At 48.3% G+C, this 21,920-nt stretch overlaps 1 protein-coding gene across 1 annotated transcript in view; it reads right to left on the bottom strand.

Moving 5' to 3' along the window:
- Positions 1-8,778: 8,778 nt before the first annotated feature.
- Positions 8,779-21,920, bottom strand: part of plppr3b (phospholipid phosphatase related 3b) — a 69,557-nt gene continuing 56,415 nt past the window's right edge. Inside the window, exons 5-6 of the mRNA XM_056276943.1 lie at positions 11,706-11,879; positions 8,779-10,137 (exon numbers count right to left, since the gene is read on the bottom strand). Coding sequence (XP_056132918.1) covers positions 8,779-10,137; positions 11,706-11,879 — 1,533 coding nt within the window. The remainder of the gene's footprint in view (positions 10,138-11,705; positions 11,880-21,920) is intronic.

Raw genomic sequence — 21,920 nt, 5'->3', positions numbered from 1 at the left:
GTGATGCCTGCTGTGTGAAGCGGGGAGTGATTGGTGATGCCTGCTGTGTGAAGCGGGGTGTGATTGGTGATGCCTGCTGTGTCAGGCGGGGTGTGATTGGTGATGTCTGCTGTGTGAAGCGGGGTGTGATTGGTGATGTCTGCTGTGTGAAGCGGGGAGTGATTGGTGATGTCTGCTGTGTGAAGCGGGGTGTGATTGGTGATGCCTGCTGTGTCAGGCGGGGTGTGATTGGTGATGCCTGCTGTGTGAAGCGGGGAGTGATTGGTGATGTCTGCTGTGTGAAGCGGGGTGTGATTGGTGATGCCTGCTGTGTGAAGCGGGGTGTGATTGGTGATGTCTGCTGTGTGAAGCGGGGAGTGATTGGTGATGTCTGCTGTGTGAAGCGGGGAGTGATTGGTGATGCCTGCTGTGTGAAGCGGGGAGTGATTGGTGATGCCTGCTGTGTGAAGCGGGGAGTGATTGGTGATGTCTGCTGTGTGAAGCGGGGAGTGATTGGTGATGTCTGCTGTGTGAAGCGGGGAGTGATTGGTGATGTCTGCTGTGTGAAGCGGGGTGTGATTGGTGATGCCTGCTGTGTGAAGCGGGGAGTGATTGGTGATGTCTGCTGTGTGAAGCGGGGTGTGATTGGTGATGTCTGCTGTGTGAAGCGGGGTGTGATTGGTGATGCCTGCTGTGTCAGGCGGGGTGTGATTGGTGATGCCTGCTGTGTGAAGCGGGGTGTGATTGGTGATGTCTGCTGTGTGAAGCGGGGTGTGATTGGTGATGTCTGCTGTGTGAAGCGGGGAGTGATTGGTGATGTCTGCTGTGTGAAGCGGGGAGTGATTGGTGATGTCTGCTGTGTGAAGCGGGGAGTGATTGGTGATGCCTGCTGTGTGAAGCGGGGAGTGATTGGTGATGCCTGCTGTGTGAAGCGGGGAGTGATTGGTGATGTCTGCTGTGTGAAGCGGGGAGTGATTGGTGATGTCTGCTGTGTGAAGCGGGGAGTGATTGGTGATGTCTGCTGTGTGAAGCGGGGAGTGATTGGTGATGTCTGCTGTGTGAAGCGGGGTGTGATTGGTGATGTCTGCTGTGTGAAGCGGGGTGTGATTGGTGATGCCTGCTGTGTCAGGCGGGGTGTGATTGGTGATGCCTGCTGTGTGAAGCGGGGTGTGATTGGTGATGTCTGCTGTGTGAAGCGGGGAGTGATTGGTGATGTCTGCTGTGTGAAGCGGGGTGTGATTGGTGATGTCTGCTATGTGAAGCGGGGAGTGATTGGTGATGCCTGCTGTGTGAAGCTATGAAGGGAATAAGTCAGGGATGACATAATGATGCAGCTAATGGGCTGTAAATGAGATCTGATAAACAGATTAAATAATGGCAAGTTGACGTGAGACCATGCGGTAACAAGATAACAACACAAGGTAATGAGAGAAATTAATGAATTAATAAGGGGAGGAGTTAATATGTTACGGACATAATGACATGACACATAATGAAGCTAATAAGTTAACATGTCAGCTAGCTGTGCACTGCTGTTATCAGGGTATTCAGTACCACCGTCTTCACAGTCTCACCTTCATCACTCACACACACACCCTCCACACACACCCACACACACACACACTCTCCACACACACCCACACACACACCCACACACACCACCCACCACACACCCTCCACACACACCCACACACACTCTCCACACACACACTCTCCACACACACCCACACACACACACACACACTCTCCACACACACACTCTCCACACACACCCACACCCACACTCTCCACACACACCCACACACACACACACACACTCTCCACACACACCCACACACACACACACACACTCTCCACACACACACTCTCCACACACACACTCTCCACACACACCCACACACACACACACACACTCTCCACACACACCCACACACACTCTCCACACACACCCACACACACACCCACACACACACACACACACCCACACACACCCACACACACCCACACACCCACACACACACCCACACACACCCACTCTCCACACACACCACCCACCACACACCCTCCACACACACCCACACACACACACACACACTCTCCACACACACCACACACCACACACACTCACTCCACACACCCACCACACACACCCACACACACTCCACACACACACTCCACAGACACACACCACACACACCGCACACTCCACACACCCACCACACACACACCACCCACCACACACACACCCACACACACACACACACTCCACACACCCACCACACACACTCCACACACCCACACACTCCACACACACCACACAGACACACACCACACACACCGCACACTCCACACACCCACCACACATACACACACACATACACATACACACACAGACACACACACACACTCCACACACTCCACACACTCCACACACACCACACACACTGCACACACACCACACAGACACACACCACACACACCGCACACTCCACACACCCACCACACATACACACCACACACACTGCACACACACACATTAAAAAGATGAATTGCTTCACTCTCCAGGTACACACTGCTGAACCCCAGTTGCCATAGCAACAGGCTGGGCAGCTCGCCCGCCTACAGCAGATAAAGAGGGAGCTGTTAGATGGCGATGATAACGTATGCTGTGTGTGTGTCTGGGAAGACATTAAGAACGAGTGTGTGTCCCACAGGAAGAAGGAGAAAAGAGAGCGGCAAACAAATCAAGTCAGTTTTATTTGTGTAGCCCAATATCATGAAGTACAGCAACACAACATGAGATGGTTGATGTTGATGGAGAGAGAGAGAGAGAAGGGTGGATGATGTGGGGATAGTGAATCAGGAAGTTCAGTGGATTAGCAAGGAGGAAGTGAGGGCAGCTATGAAGAGGATGAAGAGTGGAAAGGCAGTTGGTCCTGATGACATACCTGTGGAGGCATGGAGGTGTTTAGGAGAGATGGCAGTGGGGTTTTTAACTAGATTGTTTAACACAATCTGGGAAAGTGAGAGGAGGCCTGAGGAGTGGAGAAGAAGCATACTGGTACCGATTTTCAAGAACAAGGGTGATGTGCAGAACTGTAGCAACTACAGAGGTATAAAGCTGATCAGCCACAGCATGAAGATATGGGAAAGAGTAACAGAAGCTAGGTTAAGAGGAGGAGAGGTGATGATCAGCCATAGCAGGAAGATATGGGAAAGAGTAATAGAAGCTAGGTTAAGAGGAGAGGTGATGATCAGCCATAGCAGGAAGATATGGGAAAGAGTAATAGAAGCTAGGTTAAGAGGAGGAGAGGTGATGATCAGCCATAGCAGGAAGATATGAGAAAGAGTAATAGAAGCTAGGTTAAGAGGAGGAGAGGTGATGATCAGCAGCAGCAGTATGGTTTCATGCCATGAAAGAGCACCACAGATGTGATGTTTGCTTTGAGAATGTTGATGGAGAAGTATAGAGAAGGTCAGGAGGAGTTAGATTGTGTCTTTGTAGATTTAGAGAAAGCATACGACAGGGTGCCGAGAGAGGAGGTGTGGTATTGTATGAGGAAGTCAGGAGTGGCAGAGAAGTATGTAGGAGTGGTGCAGGATATGTATGAGGGAGGTGTAGCAGTGGTGAGGTGTGTGGTTGGAATGACAGATGGGTTCAAGGTGGAGGTGGGATTACATCAAGGATCGGCTCTGAGCCCTTTCTTGTTTGCAGTGGTGATGGACAGGTTGATGGACAAGATCGGGCAGGAGTCTCCATGGACGATGATGTTTACAGATGACATTGTGATCTGTAGTGAGAGTAGGGAGCAGGTGGAGGAGAGCCTGGAGAGGTGGAGGTATGCACTGGAGAGAAGAGGAAGGAAAGTCAGTAGGAACAAGACAGAATACCTATGTGTTAATGGGAGGGAGGACAGTGGAATGATGAGGGTGCAAGGAGTAGAGGTGATGAAGGTGTATGAGTTTAAATACTTGGGGTCAACTGTCCAAAGTAACGGGGAGTGCAGGAGGGAGGTGAAGAAGAGAGTGCAGGCAGGGTGGAGTGGGTGGAGAAGAGTGTCAGGAGTGATGTGTGACAGAAGGGTACCAGCAAGAGTTAAAGGGAAGGTTTACAAGATGGTGGTGAGACCAGCTATGTTATATGGTTTGGAGAGAGTGGCACTGATGAAAAGACAGGAGGAGGAGCTGGAGGTGGCAGAGATGAAGATGATAAGATTTTCACTGGGAGTGATGAAGAAGGACAGGATTAGGAACGAGTATATTAGAGGGACAGCTCAGGTTGGACGGTTTGGAGACAAAGCAAGAGAGACAAGATGGAGATGGTTTGGACATGTGTGGAGGAGAGATGCTGGGTATACTGGGAGAAGGATGCTGAATATGGAGCTGCCAGGGAAGAGGAGGAGAGGAAGGCCAAAGAGGAGGTTTATGGAGGTGGTGAGGGAGGACATGCAGGTGGCTGGTGTGACAGAGGGAGATGCAGAGGACAGGAAGAGATGGACACATGATGATCCGCTGTGGCGCCCCCTAATGGGAGCAGCTGAAAGTAGTAGTAGTGGTAGTAGTAGTAGCGGTGGTGGTAGTATTAGTAGTAGTAGTAGTAGTAGTGGTGGTAGTGGTAGTAGTAGTGGTGGTGGTAGTGGTAGTAGTAGTGGTGGTGGTGGTAGTAGTAATAGTAGTAGTAGTGGTAGTAGTAATAGTAGTAGTAGTAGTAGTGGTAGTAGTGGTAGTAGTAATAGTAGTAGTAGTAGTAGTGGTGGTGGTAGTGGTAGTAGTAGTGGTGGTGGTGGTAGTAGTAATAGTAGTAGTAGTAGCAGTGGTAGTAGTAATAGTAGTAGTAGTGGTGGTGGCAGTAGTAGTAGTAGTGGTGGTGGTGGTAGTAGTAATAGTAGTAGTAGTGGTAGTAGTAATAGTAGTAGTAGTAGCAGTGGTAGTAGTGGTAGTAGTAATAGTAGTAGTAGTGGTAGTAGTAATAGTAGTAGTAGTAGTATTAGTAGTAGTAGTAGTAGTAGTGGTGGTAGTGGTAGTAGTAGTAGTGGTGGTGGCAGTAGTAGTAGTAGTGGTGGTGGTGGTAGTAGTAATAGTAGTAGTAGTGGTAGTAGTAATAGTAGTAGTAGTAGCAGCAGTGGTAGTAGTGGTAGTAGTAATAGTAGTAGTAGTAGTAGTAGTAGTGGTGGTAGTAGTGGTGGTAGTAGGGCTTTACAGCAACATAACATCCTGTCATAAGACCCTCACATCTGATAAGGAACACCTCCCTAAAACCTTTAACAGGGGGAAGAAACAGGGAGAAAGCTCAGGGAGAACACCAGAGGAGGATCTCTCTCCCAAGACAGACAACATGCAATGGATGTTGTGTTTACACAATGTACACAATACAACACTGAAAGAAGATAACACAATTATAATGGAATTGTAAAATATATGAAGAATATGATCAGGAGGATGCCAAGCAGTGTCCAGACGCCACCAGATCAGCCCGGGACCTGAGCCACGTGACCACCATCACCATGTAGACCTGACTGGAGGACAGACTACACATGCACACAGGGGAGACTCACATCACACCATTCACATATACACAAGAAGAGAAAGGAGAAGACATCATTCAGATCGGGTAGTAGGTGTTGATAGGTACCTACCTAGTTTCTGCGAAGTGGGGTTGTGCAGGTATGCAGGACGGATGTGGCCTCCGTCTCAGAAGGAGCAGATGTGGAGGAAGTCGTACTTGGATATGGTGCATCCAGCATCATTGAAGTTGTTGCATATGGCGTGAACGTCTTGATGCATGATAGGCCTGCATTTTGTTGGTTAAAGGAAAGGTGACCGATGGAGCAGTTGATGTTGGTTTTGGAGGTGTGGGTGCTGGTGGAGCCACTGATGCGGCTCAGCGTTGGCGGGAATCGATCAGGAAGAGGCTGTGTGAGACAGGCACCACATAGGGAGCACATAAGAGCTACACAGGCCGCAGGGATGCGACGGTGGGCTACACGGTGGCCCATAGGTTAGCACTGTTGCCTCATAGCAAGAAGGTCCTGGGTTCGAACCTCAGGCTGTCCCAGGTCCTTCCTGTGTGGAGGTGCATGTTCTCCCCGTGTCTGCCCGGGTTTCCTCCAGTTGCTCCGGTTTCCTCCCACCATCAAAAAGACATTCATGTTAGGGGTTAATATGCCTGTCTGTGCCCCTGAGCAAGGCAATGGAAAGAAGTGGAGTTGGTCCCCGGGCGCTGCAGCTGCCCACTGCCCCTACACAATAGCATGGGTACATGCAGAGGACACATCCAGTGTACGAGTAGTACAGTTGGTTGTAAGAATACAATATCAAATAAAGTGGCTTTCATGTTGGTTTCAATACATTTCTGTGTCGCGTGCGCCCCAGTGTGTGGCCTCATTACATTGCTGCAGGCGGGCTGTGGCTTTGGAGGCGAAGTTGATGTGATATTGACAGAAAGCATTGCCTCCAAAACGGAGGGCCAGATTACGGATAACAGACATGTCATCATCCAGTTCATGACGGCGGACGGATGGGATATTGTGAACAAAGACCGTCTCTGAAGAGAGAGAAGGCATAAGCCAACTCCGGGGTGTAAGTGCTCTGGAATGGGTGGGTGATCTCCCTTTCAGGGGCAGGCACCCTTCATGTCCTTCAATGGCTCTATTGGCAGTTGGTTGAGGAAGGGAAGACAAGATAAGGCGTGCAAGATCTATGTAGTTACCGTTAATGATTTGTTTAGGTAGACTGCTGGGAACTGGAGAAGGACGGGAGACAAAAGAATTAGGATGACGAACGGGTGGATTAGCTGTAGACTAGGTGAAGTTGATTGATGCCTGCTGGGCTGGAATGGGTTGAGAAGGAAGACCGGAGTTAAGTATGGAAGGGGCTTGCTGTGGCAAGGGCTGTGGAGAAAAGCTGGGTGCAAGCATCCCAGTGCCAGTGGATCCAGTTGACATGAATTGCAGGGACTGGTGATGCTGGGAGAGGGAAGATCCTGGCATCCCGGTGCCAGGAGCCCCGGCTAAAGCAAGCTGATGTGAATACTGGAGGAGGGCAGCTGGGGGTGCTGGCATCCCGGTGCCATATACACCAGTTGAGGTAGGCTACTGCAGTAACTGAAAGTATGCGGCAGGGGATGCTGGCTTCCCAGTGCCAGGTACCCCTGCTAAGGCTGGCTGTGGTATGAGGCATGTGGTAGTCTGCAGCCCTCCCCAGATTGGCAGAAGGGGTGGAGCAACGACCAGGACAGCTCAGAAGAGTGGAGTAATTGGCCGGATACAATTGAGGAAAGAGGGGGAAAAAACATCATATCACTATCATTATTGTTATCACCATTTTGGTTATTGTTGTAGTTGTTGTTGTCGTTATAATTATAACAACAGCTCAGGTTTATCTGCAGTCTGCACCTAAATGCACTAAAGCACAGTTGGCTCTTGGGTCCTTGGCGAACAGACGTTCCTATAATGTGGAATATGAGCACTGAGTTACCAAAACCAGTGTTTAATTGATTTTACTGACAGAACTTTCATCCAGAATTCATCCTGGCCAGCACCAAAACATGCAGTAGTGGATCTTCTGGAGGCTTCCGTACACTTGGCAACACAAATCAGCCTGGTTCAGCTTGCCTCTATTGCCTTGAAAAAAAGGTTTAATTTCTGTGGTCACTTTTCTTACAGCATTAGTTTTACATGTCCAGTCACAACATTCACAATATTTAAGATGAAGACGGTTTGGACAGAGAGGCTGAAAGGGAAGGCAGCCTGTCAGCTGTCTCAATCGAAAGACAGAGGAGTTTTTAGAATAAAATTAGAGCTTTGTTGAGAATGGGGGCCACCAGGACCCGAAGCACGTTGCCCTTTTGAGACATTGTGCTTCTTACAGAGACGTCTCGATGCATGCTCAATAATCCAGGTAAGGGAGTCCCAGAGAGTCCAGTCAGTTCATCTGGACACAACGTTTAGTGGGAGAAATGTTTCATCACTCGTGTAAGTGATGTCATGAGTGATGACGTCACTCAGATGAGTGATGACCCGTTCCTCCCACTAAACGTTGTGTCCAGATGAACTGACTGGACTCTCTGGGACTCCTACGGAGACATGCATGCACACGCTCTCACGGACACATCACTACACACATGCGCATGTGTTCAGATTCACACACATTTATCCAGAAATAAATATATACACACTTGTATCTGACACAGAAACCCACACAACCAGGAAGTAGAACACTAACAGCCATGCCAGGAGCGACTAACAGTAGCCAGGCTGCAAGAAGAGACAGGCAGAAACACTCACTATCTGACAACCATCACGTCCATGCTTCACACAATGAGAAAACACACCAAAGTCCCTCCATCTTCTGATAGTGGGTAACTGTCCTCCGATCCCGACTTCCTTATTTCTTACTGAGGGACGGGTGCAGGTTAACTTTTCATGTGACATCACCCAAAAATATCCAGTCTTGGTTTAGCATGGCTCCTACTGCTGCAGCACCATTTGCTCCACACTGCAGCGCAGCAGAGTGTCGTGTTTGTGAGCGGATTTAAGCAGAGTGGATATTTCTGAAAGGTTTGTGGAGGAGATGAGACAGACCGCTACTGCATGTTGTCTTTAACTGTGCTTTCCAAATGAACCTTCAAAACTTCCATTGTGCTCGATGACTTCATCACAGTCTGGTTATTCAGCAAGAGTTGCTATGACAACTCAGTCCAGTCCCAGAGAGATGCATATCAACAACGGCCAGTCATGTCCAAGTATTATTGTGCTGTTGATGACTTTTTAAATAATAAGGCCTTTTCGCAAAAACATGCTATTCCTTAAACCTTGCTCCTCCTTGTAGTTTCTTAAAGTAGTTTTCCTGCTCAGTCTGGTTTGGGATCTCTCTGTCTAAGAGAACCAGTGCTGTCTTGCGTCTCGTGCTCATCTCCCTACGCTGTCCATCCAATAGGTGTTCTCCTTGTGGGAGGGCCAGAGGGGGGATGGGGGAGGAATCTGTGTTGGAGGAGCAGGGGGAGGCAGAGTGGTGCGGCCGGAAGCTGCTGCGTCGGTTCAGATTATTGAGAGGTTCCTGACATTCATTCCCATGGGACCCAATATTCCACTCCCACGAGGGGGGTGGGGCATGCGGAGGAAGGGGGGCTTGCACAGTAGGATGGTGAGGGGCGTGGGCATCCACTGTGACAATACCAGAACCCTCTCGCTGCTGCTGTGCGGGGGGATGGTAGTGTGGCGAGTCGGCAGTGGAGGAGATTCCAGAGGAGGTCGAGGTGGTTTCGGAGGATTTCGGCATTTTTCCTGAGGAGGAGGAAGGGAGGAGGCCTTGCTGCTTCGACATGGCAATGACTTGCATGAGGCGGGGCTGGTTAGTGGCTCCGCGGACAGCTGCCCCTCCCCCACCCTTCTCTGTGATGGCCAGCCACTTGGCGCGGGTCAGGGCACTCTTGGGGGATACGGGCGGGGGTCCAGCTTCAGGATACTGGGGGGGTCTGGGAGACATCACCACTCTGGTGACCCCTGGCTGCTGAGTTGTGCCAGGTGCGTTGCTAACTGCCCTCTCGGGCTGCACTGCGGGTAGAAAGACCGATAGCTGAGAACTGCCTTCATCTGTTCCCACTGAGCTGACCTCGGTGCCGTCCTCGCTGGCTTCCTGTTCAGGCTCATCCCTCAGCCCACCAGCCCTCATCTCCATGCTCTTCTGTTTCCACTCGGACACCAGCTGCTGGGAGCGCATTGGGTCCATCGGCACCTGAACTGCCTTCAGACGCCTATGGACAGGTTGGACGGATTGGACGGGCGGGGGAGGCACATCTGCTCCCCCGTTATTTCCCAGAATTCCGTTGACATTGATGCTAGCCCGAGGCAAGGTGTTACTGAAGGTCACCATTGTCTCCTTTCCCATTGGACTATGCGGAGCCAAGAGCTCCACCTCCACACTAGCCCTCTTCAAGCTGTCCATGGAAGTCTTGTCCCGCTGAGGAGGGCATCCCAGAGCCGCTGGCGCTGCAGCGATCTCATCATTGCTCTCTGAGGCAGAAGCGGGACCTTTGTTGTAGACTGAGTCATGTCCTCGCAGGGTGAGCGCTCGCAGGGCGTCGTCCTTTGGGGGCAGGGGAGGAGCGACAGGAATAAAGTCATCAGAGGACTTAAAGTTGGCAACAGCATGGAGTGCCTGAAAGAGAAGAGAGAGAAAAGAGTGGAGCTGAGAAAGATGCTCATCAGCATAATAATTAAGCCGTGTTCTCTACGGTTTATCTGCTGACTGGCCTGCACGCCATCTGAAGAGGGATAAAACACCCACTCTGATACTGACAGAGAGCGAGACAGAGAGTGCAGGAGAGTCAGGAAAAAGGAACAGACATTAATGAAATAGGAAGCCTGAGACTGTTATGGCTAATTCATTTGAATCATTTGTCTTAACTCATCATGTGCTGCAGGATTTTCGGCTTCTCACTTAAACTCTGATTAACGTTGGACACTCACCTCGAGCGATGGTTTCCAGCCATGTAAATACTTTGTACATTCTACATATTGTGACCAAGACGCCATGAAGTGTTTCTTAGTGATAAACTAACCAAAAGATGCATTTGAATAGCGGTGCCATTATTTTGGTAGGATGACGCCATGAAATTGTTCTCATGCAAACAGAGGAACACAAAACCAAAGGGTTAATGTTGGGGGGGGGGGTCCAGGTAGACAGTCAATGGGATTGAAGGGGGCCACTGTGTTCCCATTGGGAGAACTGATGCAGTGAAGATTAAGGATTTGGAGATAAATGGCCTCACATCACTGCTCAGTGAAGCACCTGAAAGCTGGATGTCTGCACAGGAAGCCAGGATGGAGATGGAGCAGCAGGATGAAGATGGAGCAGCACGGCAAGAGTTAAGTCAGCAGCTGAAAAACATGGAATGACAAACTGATCCCATTTGGAAAGGGCAAAGTGCCGTCAGGCTGACAGTTACGCTCAGCTCTTCCATGAATATTTGTGTCATTTGAGATTTACTGACTGTGAATGGCTCTAAAACCTCTTAGTGGTGAATACCCCTGAAGAAGACTAGAACCATGAGAGAGCACAGGAGAGGTATCTGAAGTCAAGTTATTAAGAGACACTGTTGTCAGCCTCTCTCTGTCATAATGTAATGCTTTCTACTGAAAACTCAGTCTTTGTGAACTCCTATCTGCTGTGTAACTAGTTTGTAAACAGGTATTTTATAAGAACCTTGCACATTTACACTCAACAGAAATATTCAAAATTGATTTACTTTTGCCCATCATATCTTAAACCCTGGAGCAGGTAGGTACCCATCATGAGTTGAATGTGGGCCGCAAGGTTAGACATGCCTCTCAGTCTTCTGGATGATGATGTGAATGACAAATGTCAGAAGGTGGTGAACCCTACCAGACAGGTAGCGGGAAGAGGGTGTGTCCTCACTCCTCCAGCAGCAGACCCAGATCCCCTCTAATACCGCAACATCTCATCCAATCATTTCCAGTCTCTAAAGTGATCTCTACTTTGATTGGCTGATGGTAAGGGGAAAGACATGCAATGTTTTCAGCCCGCTTGCCTCAGTCATTTCCACGGAGGAGTGAAAGTGTGGTTTATCTTTTAAAATAGACGTACTTTGTAGTCCTGTAAGTTTAATTTAAAACAGGGATGATAGTTTTCACCATCCGCTTTGTAACACGTGATGAAGGTTTAACCCCACTGTAAATGGAGTGCTGAGCAGAGAACCGACTGACCAGATAAGCTGCGATGAAGCCTCCGATCAGGAACCCGACGTAGACGTCTGTAGGGTGGCTGCGGTGCTGCGTGATCTGGGTCAGCCCCGTCACAACCGCCGCGAAGGAAAACGCAAAAACCAGCAGTGGCTTCAGCAGTTTGGTGCTGTCTGAGATGGTGGAGTTGAAATACATCTGGAGGAAAAGGAAAAACGAAAGTTTCCAAACGCGCTCCTCCTCGACAGGGGAGTTGTAAGGGTACATGTAGAACACTCTATTTCCACCATTTCTTCTTTTCAGAGTTGACGTATATCAAAAGCAACGAACTTACGGAGCCAGGCTTTCAAAACCTTACAGGTTACAAGACAGACTGTTAACAAAATGAAGATTAAGACTATTTCTACCATGGTCACAGAGAATACTGGTTTCTGATTGGCTGGAGAGTGTGCATTAACCCCCCCCCCCCCCATAATGCACATGTAGTTAGGGTTAGGGTTAGTTTAATCGACGTTCTAAATTCACGTGCTGGCCACACATTTGCCATGTAACTATAGCAACACACCGACTCTGTAGCAAGCACACGTAACATTCAAAGCAAAGCGGCTAAATAACTTGTGCTTCATAACCTTGTTGTGACCAGCAGGTTTCGTAGGTAAGCTGACTCCCGCTGTACAACCACTGCAGTGAGTCAATTCAATTTTATTTGTATAGCCCAATATCACAAATTTGCCTCAGTGGGCTTAACAGCAACACAACATCCTGTCCTTAGACCCTCTCATCAGATGAGGAACACCTCCCTAAAAAACCCTTTAACAGGGAGAAAAACTAGGAAGAAACCTCAGGGAGAGCAGCAGAGGAGGATCTCTCTCCCAAGACGGACAGCGTGCAATGGATGTGGTGTTCACGCAATTTACATAATACAACATTGAAAGAGGATAACAGAATTATAATGGACATAACATTTATGAAGAACATGATGCACAGGATGCCAAGCAGTGTCCACATGCCAACGGAACAGTCCAGGACCCAAGCCACGCGACCAGCATCATCATGTAAGAAAAAAAACAAAAAAAACTTATGTGAGGAGTGGAAGGGCAGGCAGCATCCAAATGGCGGCCACCATCACCACAGAGACCTGGGAGGAGAACCGACTGCACATGAACGCAAGAGAGACTCACATGACACCATTCACACACAGAAAAAGAGAAAGGAGAAGACGTCTTTTCTCTCTCTCTGAATGACATGTTAGAGAAGAGAACAGTTTGCAATAGTCATTAGCCATAATCAATTAAGTCATCAATTCGTAATAATCTATACTCGATAATCTATACTCTTTAATCTATACTCTGTAATCTCGTGGGCAGAACAGTGGCTGGTAAATTCATTGAGACAGAAAACCAACCCGCCATCCAGTACAGGTTGTGAAGCACTCAACTTAAAGGCAACTAATTGTAAACTAAGGCAAAAAGATGAGTTTTAAGTTTAGATTTAAAGGACTCAACAGTCTCTGATTGTCTGATGGCAGCAGGCAGGTTATTCCACAACAATGGAGCCCGATAGGAAAAGGCCCTGCTGCCACCAGCTGACTTCTTTTTAACTTGGGGTACACACAGGAGCCCTGTATTTTGAGAACGAAGAGCTCGAGATGGCATGTAAGGTTTAAGGAGATCAGACAGGTAGGATGGGGCAAACCCATTTAGGATTTTATAAGTCAGCAGAAGCACCTTGTATTCTGATCTAACGTGGATAGGGAGCCAATGAAGGGAGGCAAGAATTGGTGTAATATTGTCAAATTTCCTAGTTTTAGTTAGGATTCTAGCAGCAGCATTCTGAACCTTCTGAAGACTTTTAGTACTAGAATGTGGCAGACCTGAGAACAGAACATTACAGAAATCAAGTCTGGATGAAACAAATGCATGTATTAGAATCTCTGCATCAGCCATGGAGAGAAAAGACTGAATTTTAGTTATGTTATGTAAATGAAAAAAGGCAGTCTTGGTGATTTCTTTAATGTGCTTATCAAAGGAAAGGCTGGGATCAAACGTAACTCCCAAGATTTTTGGCTGCCACACTTTGTGAAACCACAGATTTGTCGATTGTTATCGTTACTTGATCAAATTGGTGTCTGTGTCTAGCAGGGCCAATGACCAGCATCTCGGTGTTATCTGAATTTAAAAGCAGAAAGTTAAGTGACATCCAGTTTTTCATAGTAGCCAAGCAGGCCTCTAAGTTAGTGATTTGAGTATGATCATCAGCCCTTATAGACACATACAACTGAGTATCATCAGCATAGCAATGGAAATTTATTCCATAACTGCGTATAATTTGGCCAAGAGGTGTAGTGTAAAGAGAGAAAAGCAGCGGGCCAAGAACTGAGCCCTGAGGCACACCATATTTAACGCCGGATAATTTTGATATAATATTATTATAGCAGACCCAATGTGTTCTTCCAGATAAGTAGGACTTAAGCCAAGAGAGAGCTAAGCCAGAGACACCAACATTACAATTTAATTTATCTAATACTATACAGTGATCAGTGGTGTCAAAGGCTGCACTGAGGTCCAGTAGTAGAAGCACAGAAGTGGAATCAGAGTCGATAGCCAGTAAAAGATCATTTACCACTCTGGTCAGAGCAGTTTCAGTGGCGTGACAGGGCCGGAAAGCCAACTGAAAGCCGATGGTTTTCTTTTATATGGTTTTCTTTTATATGGGTCGAAAGTTGTTGATAGACAACTCTCTCTAGTACTTTAGAGAAGAATGTAAGATTAGAGACTGGTCGATAGTTATTAGGAGAGCCTGGATCAAGGTGCGGTTTTTTAAGTAGTGGTTTAACCACAGCTGTCTTAAAACTGCTGGGAACAATGCCAGTAGTAAGAGATAAATTAACGATGTCTAGCATTGTAGGTCCAAGAAAAGGCCAGAGGTCTTTAAAACGTTTTGCTGGTAAGGGATCAAGTAGGCAAGCAGTTGGTTTAGAAGCTGACATGAACTTAGTATCAAGAGAGATAGTCTCAAAAGCTGTAATAACTGGAACTGTCAGTGACTCATTGTGTAGATATGAATTTAGTATGACAGGATCTGCAGGAGTAGATGGAGTTGAAGAACTAATTTTGTTTAAGATCTCGTCAACCTTATTGCAGAAAAAATCTAGAAATTCATGGGCTGTGAATGGTGAGCAGCTTTTAGTGAGTTTAGATACAGTGTCAAAGAGAAATCTGGGGTTATGTTTATTAATATTTATTAAGTGCGAGAGATACACTGTTTTTGCAGCAGATAAAGCACGCTTGTATTTCAATAAACACTCGTGCCATGATAGGTAAAAAACTTCCAATTTTGATTTTCGCCATTTACGTTCCAGTCTCCTGCAGGTCCATTTAAGAGCACGTGTCTCATCATTAAACCAGGGTGAAGGCCTCTTTAGTCACCTAGCTCTGGTAGTGAGAGGTGCAACTGAATCAAGGAGACTAGAGAGGGCCACATTTAAGTCACTAGTGACATTTCCAACAGTCAGTCACTACAGTGAAAGGAGCCGAGATTTTGAGCAGCTGCTGGCCAAATGCAGCCAAAGTGGAGGGACCAATGTCATGAGTGGCAATTACATCTGTGCCAACATTAACCGGACAGGCCAATAAAGCTTCAAATTTGATGAGAAAATGATCTGACACAGCAGATGAGGTTGGCAAGACATTCAGATCAGAAACAGCTATCCCTTTAGATAAAACCAAATCAAGGGTGTTACCACTGCAATGAGTCGACTCTTGAACAAACTGAGTGAACCCAAAAGTATCAACAAGTGCCAGAAAGGCTTTACTTAGAGGATCAGCAGCCTTATTCAGATGAATATTGAAATCACCTAGAATTATAATCTCATCAGAGTGAGTAACAAGGCCTGAGACAAACTCTCCAAATTCTTCAAGAAATAACGAGTAACAGCCAGGAGGCTGATAGAGAGTCACAATTTGGACTGAGCCGAGTCTATTCATGGCTGAGGGAGATGGACCAAGAACAACAGACTCAAAAGACTGGAATTTAGATTCGAGTCTAGAAGTCAGATTGAAAATAGATTTATATATTAAGGCAACACCCCCACCTTGTTTTTTTGCCCGAGCTACATGGGCATAAGTATAGTCAGGCGGGGAAGCTTCATTTAAGGGAAGGAAAACATTTGGTTTCAGCCATGTTTCACATAACCCAATCATATCAAAACTATGTTCCAAGAATCAGATCATCTATTAGTAAGGCTTTGGTAGACAGTGATCTGATATTTATGAAACCAAATTTAAGCGTCTTGTGGAAGTGATCAGTAGTAGGCAGAGCTTTAGAGGCAGTAATAGGCGAAAGATTCATTGGAATTAGATACCTTGTTGAGAGTTTTGGCAACCAACGCTTTGGACGATGTGTGGTCACATTCTTGATAACATTAGCTCTTTGGTTTTGTAGATTATTAGGTACTTTGTCGCACATCTCACCACTACCAGTGGTAGGAATAATAACTAGATTATTGTGATTCACACATTTAGGAGAGGAGCGCTTGGGAGCAATACAGCAGGGTAGGGAGACAGTCTCAATGTTATAGACCAAGCTATCAGGCTGATAATCTACACTATCAGAAATTCCCTGACTAATCATATTAATTAAACTACTTGACTCTACATCCGCACTAGATTTAAACCTAGCAGGCTCTCTAATCACCTGCAACCTGCTGAATGATAAGTCCCTAGTGTCAAAGTAAACGTAAACAGCTATTTATGTTGCTAGAGAAAAGAGCGGCGCCGTCCCCAGTAGGGTGAATGCCGTCCACTTTCAGCAGGTAAGGGCGGCCCCAGAAAGAAGGCCAGTTATCAACGAAGCCGAATCCCTGCTCATTACAGTAACGAGCCAGCCAGCGGTTCATTGAGGTGAGCCTACTGTACATCTCATCATTACCCCTCACAGGTAAGGGACCAGAGACAATTAATCGATGCCGACACATCTTTCTGGCAAACTCAAGCATTCTGACTAAGCTGGCTTTTGTAATCTCTGATTGCTTCATCCTAGCATTATTGGTGCCGATGTGACCGGTGTACTTTTTCAATGCGTTGTGTAGGAAAGACAGGACAACTTCTCTCATGCATGGGATCTGTATTCTGTCGCATATAAACAAAACAGGACAGGTTTCAGAACACGTCAGATCAGCGCCTACTGTAGCCTCTTTCTACATGTCCAAAGCGGGAAAGAGGCAGAAGTCAGGGGGGACATACGTTTTATAGCTACTAACAGGAAATGGCGTCACAACAGGGAGGGGCTACTAACAGGAAATGGTGTCACAACAAGGAGGGGCTACTATAAGCGTTTCCTGATGATATAATAAAATAAAATAATGTTGGCAATGAAAATAATAATAATAATCATGTGGTGATACTTTGTGTAATTATGTAACATTTTTTGGTTATGACGTTTTTAACCATGTTACATTCACCCCCCCTAGAATTACACAAAAATTGGAACATATCACAAATTGCAATCACCCAACAACACAACACCCACAATAAAGTCAGCAATACCTGCCACCTACTAAGGTTAGGAGGGCCACAGACTGGCGAAGCGGCAAACCATATCTAAACCCACTCCACGGACAAACAAGGTGCCTTTTACACCTCACCAAAATTGAGCACAAAGGGGCGACAACTCACAAAACGAAATCAACCAAAATTAAAAAAAAAAGAAATGGCAAATTCCACAGTGGACATTACACGAACCAAACAGCAATGTAGGCCTACATTACACTACCCATATAAACACATTAGGCCTAAAACAAAAAGGAGGCAGACTGTGGAGCAACAGTAAAGCGTGGACTGAACCATGGTTTCAATCAACCTATGAACTGGCCTCACTACCCTGCCATACCTAGAGCAAACAATATTCTCCGGGCTCTGAGGTAGGATGTCAGTGAGGGGAGGGGCATGGGGACGGTGTGAGATGAGCAGCATCATCGGTGGGGAGGACATCTACTGCAGGGGAGGGGGCGCACTCAACAGGTAAGTCACTGACACTCTCCATCTCAGCATGGCTGGACTGATCACAGACCCAGGAAGCAGTGCGATCATGTTCATCCGGGTTCTGCCATGAGGATGAATCCGCTCCTGAATGCTCGGCCTCACTGTCAGGCTCTGACACTGCCGCTTCAGGATCAGGCATGTGCAGCGTAGAGGGGTCATGGGACACTGTGTCAACACCCTGAACAAGATCACCCTCCATAACCAGTGTGTTGTCGAGAGGGAGGAAGTTGACTGATAGGAGGAGGTTCCTGTGGACAATCCTCACACGACCATTGCGGTCCCTGATCCTGTAGATGTGGAACTGTGGCTTGGAAGCAACAACAGTGTGAACATCCGGCTCCCACTTGTCGGCTAGTTTCCGCTTGCCTCTTCCGCCTCTGTTCGCCACTAGGACCCGGTCACCGACAAAAAGAGGCAAGCCCTTAACTCTTTTGTTGTACTGGTCCGACTGATGTTTTCGCTCCACAGACGAGTTCTTCCGGGCCAGCAACATGGCAGACTGGAGATCGGCAGCCAGAGACTTCACATATTCATTGTAGTCGCAGACTGACTCGTCACGCAGGACGTTCTTGAACAACAGATCGACTGGCAGGCGCGGAACCCTCCCAAACGTCAAATAGAATGGGGCAAAGCCAGTCGTCTCGTGCTGCGTGCAGTTATAGGCAAAGGTCATGGTTTGGACCATTTAAGGCCACTTGTGCTTTGACTTTGGCGGGAGGGAACGCAACATGCTACCCAGAGTACGATTGAAACGTTCAGTGCCCCCATTCCCCATGGGATGGTATGGGGAGGTTGGGGACTTCCCAACGCCTGACAACTCCAGAAGCTCAGCAATCAGCTCACTTTCAAAATTAGCCCCCTGGTCAGAATGAAGGCGCTGCGGGAAACCATAGACACAAAAAAAGTTTTCCCACAGCTTCTTGGCCACCCGCTTCGCAGTATGGTCTCGACAGGGGAAGGCATGTGCTAACTTGGTAAAATGTTCAGTTATGACGAGAACATCCACAGACATGTTGTTGTTATCTTCAGCAGACCAAAAGTCGATACACACAAGTTCCAGTGAGGCCGAAGTTGTAATGCTCTCCAGTGGGGCCCTTGCTGCCGGCTCTGGAGCCTTGCTGAGCACGCATCTGGGACAGTTCCTGACATAGCCTCGCACATCCCTCTCCATATCATACCAGAAAAAGCGCTAACGGACCAGCGACAATGTACGAAGCTGACCCTGGTGACCAGCCAGGTCGTGAACACCACCCAAGGCCTGCGATTTCAGGGAGTCTGGAAGAATGAACTGGAACCTCCTGTGTTTGGCCACTTGGTCCTTTGAGACTCTGTACAGGGTTCCATCCAACACGGTAAGTTTCTCACATTGCTTCAGAATCCATAATACCATCATGCTCTCCTTATCCCGCTCACGCCTCGAAGGTCTCCGCTTCCTCTCAACAAAGTGTAGGACTCTCCCGATGGTAGGATCCTGTCTCTGGTGGCTCTGCAGGTCTACGGATGAGAGTGAGAAGAACACATCCTGGCCAGGAGGAGCTAGCCCGCCACGGTGACCAGCCAAGAAAGCAGCCCTCTGCGTCGGGCCGGACTCCCAATCCCCACAGGAGGAGAGGAGAGATGACACATCCTCTTCGGACAATGACACGCCACCAGTAGCACACAGAGAGTGGTCCTCAGCAGACTGAGCCAGAGAGGTCACATGGAATGCATCTTGCACACAACTGTCGTCGATGCTGTACACTTGTTCCAGCAACTCTGAGTAGGGCTCTGACAGGAGACGCTGGCCCAGAGGTTTGACAAAGGGAGTCCTGCTGAGAGCATCAGCTACCACATTCAGTCTGCCCGAGGCATGTTTGATCTCAAACGAGTATGGGGACAGTTTAGAGACCCAGCGCTGCTCACACGCATCCAACCTCGGCTTCGTCATGATGTATGTGAGTGGGTTGTTGTCAGTCCAGACGGTGAACTTGTGGCCCTTGACCCAGTGGCTGAACTTGTCACACATGGCCCATTTCAAAGTGAGGAACTCTAGTCTGTGAGCAGGATACTCCGCTTGGCTGCGACTGAGGGCTTTACTGGCAAATGTGATGGGTCGGGCTTTGTCTTTGCCAGCAGGGACCTGGGACAACACTGCACCCATACCATCCAGAGAGGCATCAGTGGAGAGGATGAATGGCCTGTTGAAATCTGGATGGGCCAGAACGACAGAGTGAAGCAGTGCAGACTTCAGGCCCTCAAAAGTCCTCTCACAAGCCAGATCCCAGTCCTGGGGAGTCAGTATGTGGAACGTCCCCACTCTCCTGCAGCCTCTAGAGCCCTTCAGCTTGCACTTCTGTCCTCCAGTCAAAGCAAAGAGAGGCCTTGCCATCTTCGAACAACCAGGGATAAAATGCTGATAGTAAAGCACCATGCCAAGAAAAGACCTAATCTTCTTCTGGGAGGGGTTGCAGCCATCAGCTTCCATCAGATCATCTTTTTAGAACCCGGAGAAGACAGTGACCTTTTCCTGGTCAACAGAGACTCCACTGACATCAACCACATGACCTAGGAATCTCACAGACTTCCTCAAAAAATTACACTTCTTCTGTGAGAGCTTCAGGTTACTGGCTCTGAGTCTGGTAAAGACGACCTCCAGCCGCCCCAGTGCCTCTTCCTCCGACGGAGCAAACACCAGTAGGTCATCCAGGTAACAGAGGAGGCTGGAGAAGTTGAGGTCACCGAAAATGCTAAGCGTCATGCGCATGAAAGATGCCGGACTGTTGCACAGACCTTGGGGGAGCCGATTATATTCATACAGGCCGAGGGGTGTTGTGAAGGCTGTGAACCTCCTGTCAGACTCATGGAGCGGGATGTTGTAGAACCCTGAAGTCAGGTCCATGGTGCTGAACAGGGCGTTTCCTCCCAGGGCAGCGAGGCAGTCCGCCTGATGGGGCAACGGGTGAGCGTCTTTGACAGTCTTGGCATTGAGACATCGAAAGTCGGTGCAGATCCTCAGGTCTCCGTTCTTTTTCCAGACCATCACGAGGGGGGAGGCATACTCACTGATCGATTTACTGATAATGCCTTTCATCTCCATGTCTAACAGCACCTCTCTCAGCTGTTGATAGTGGCCGGGGGGCACACGGCGGTAAGGGAGGCGGAAGGGACGGTCAGCAGAGAGATGGATGCGGTGGACGAACCCCTTCGCTTCTCCACAATCCAGCTTATCCCTGGAGAAGACATCCTGGTAAGAGAGCACAAGTTCAGCCAACTTCCTCCTACAACTCTCAGTTACCTCACAGCCATCAACATCAATGTCTCCCAAGCCAGAATCCTTCAGCAGCTGCACCGGGTCTCCAGCTGACTGTGGAGGCAAACTAGGTGAGTCAGAGGCGTCGATACCCGATCTGCACATCCCCTGAGTGATAGGCAAATCTTCCACAGCCAGGCAGGGGAAAACATCAGCTACCTTGGCGTTCTGGCGCAGTGTTATGGGTTTAGGTGTCGGGTTCAATACTTTGACAGGCACCCAGCGGTCCCCCCACATGGGTATCACAACTCGTCCCACCAGGATGTTTCTGGGCGTCGAACGTGCAGCAGTCGGCTCCACCATCACGGTGCTCCCAGGTGAGATAGGAGACCCACTGGGCAGCTTCCCCCACACCACATACTCGCGCTGGGGAAGGAGTGTGACAGCCTCTCTCAGTCACACAGTACCCACAACATCTGGCACCTCCGGGCCCGACCACCGGGTAATACAGCTCAGCAGCTGGAGAAACTGCTCACAATCAGGGTCAGTGTTGCTTGAGGAGATAAGCTTCCCGTACATGTCATCCCCCTTCATTTTCTGAATGATGGGTCTGAGAGCATTGCTCCCTACAATAAACTCATCCTTTTGGTTCGGAACAACGAATGATGGAACAGTGAATTTAAAACCATAAACAACAATTTCCAACTCATAAATGCACTTTGATCTAGTCATACCACCACTACAACCAACAAGGACAACATTGGGTGGCGCTGGCTGGGGACAGGGTAGAGCCCCAGAATCTCTAAGCTCACTCTCTGCAGCTTCATTGAGGGTACATGACATACTGCCCGAATCTAGCATACCTTTCAACACAACTTTGTCATCAATCTTAACAGGAGCATAAAACAACTCACTACTCTGCTCTACTCTCTGAGAGCCTGTCAGTATGACTATCTCATCTCCAGGTGA

Source organism: Lampris incognitus, chromosome 3, assembly GCF_029633865.1.
Source record: "Lampris incognitus isolate fLamInc1 chromosome 3, fLamInc1.hap2, whole genome shotgun sequence".
Taxonomy (NCBI): Eukaryota; Metazoa; Chordata; class Actinopteri; order Lampriformes; family Lampridae; genus Lampris; species Lampris incognitus.
The sequence above is the reverse complement of the archived record's forward strand: the minus strand, read 5'-3'. Positions and strand labels throughout refer to the sequence as shown.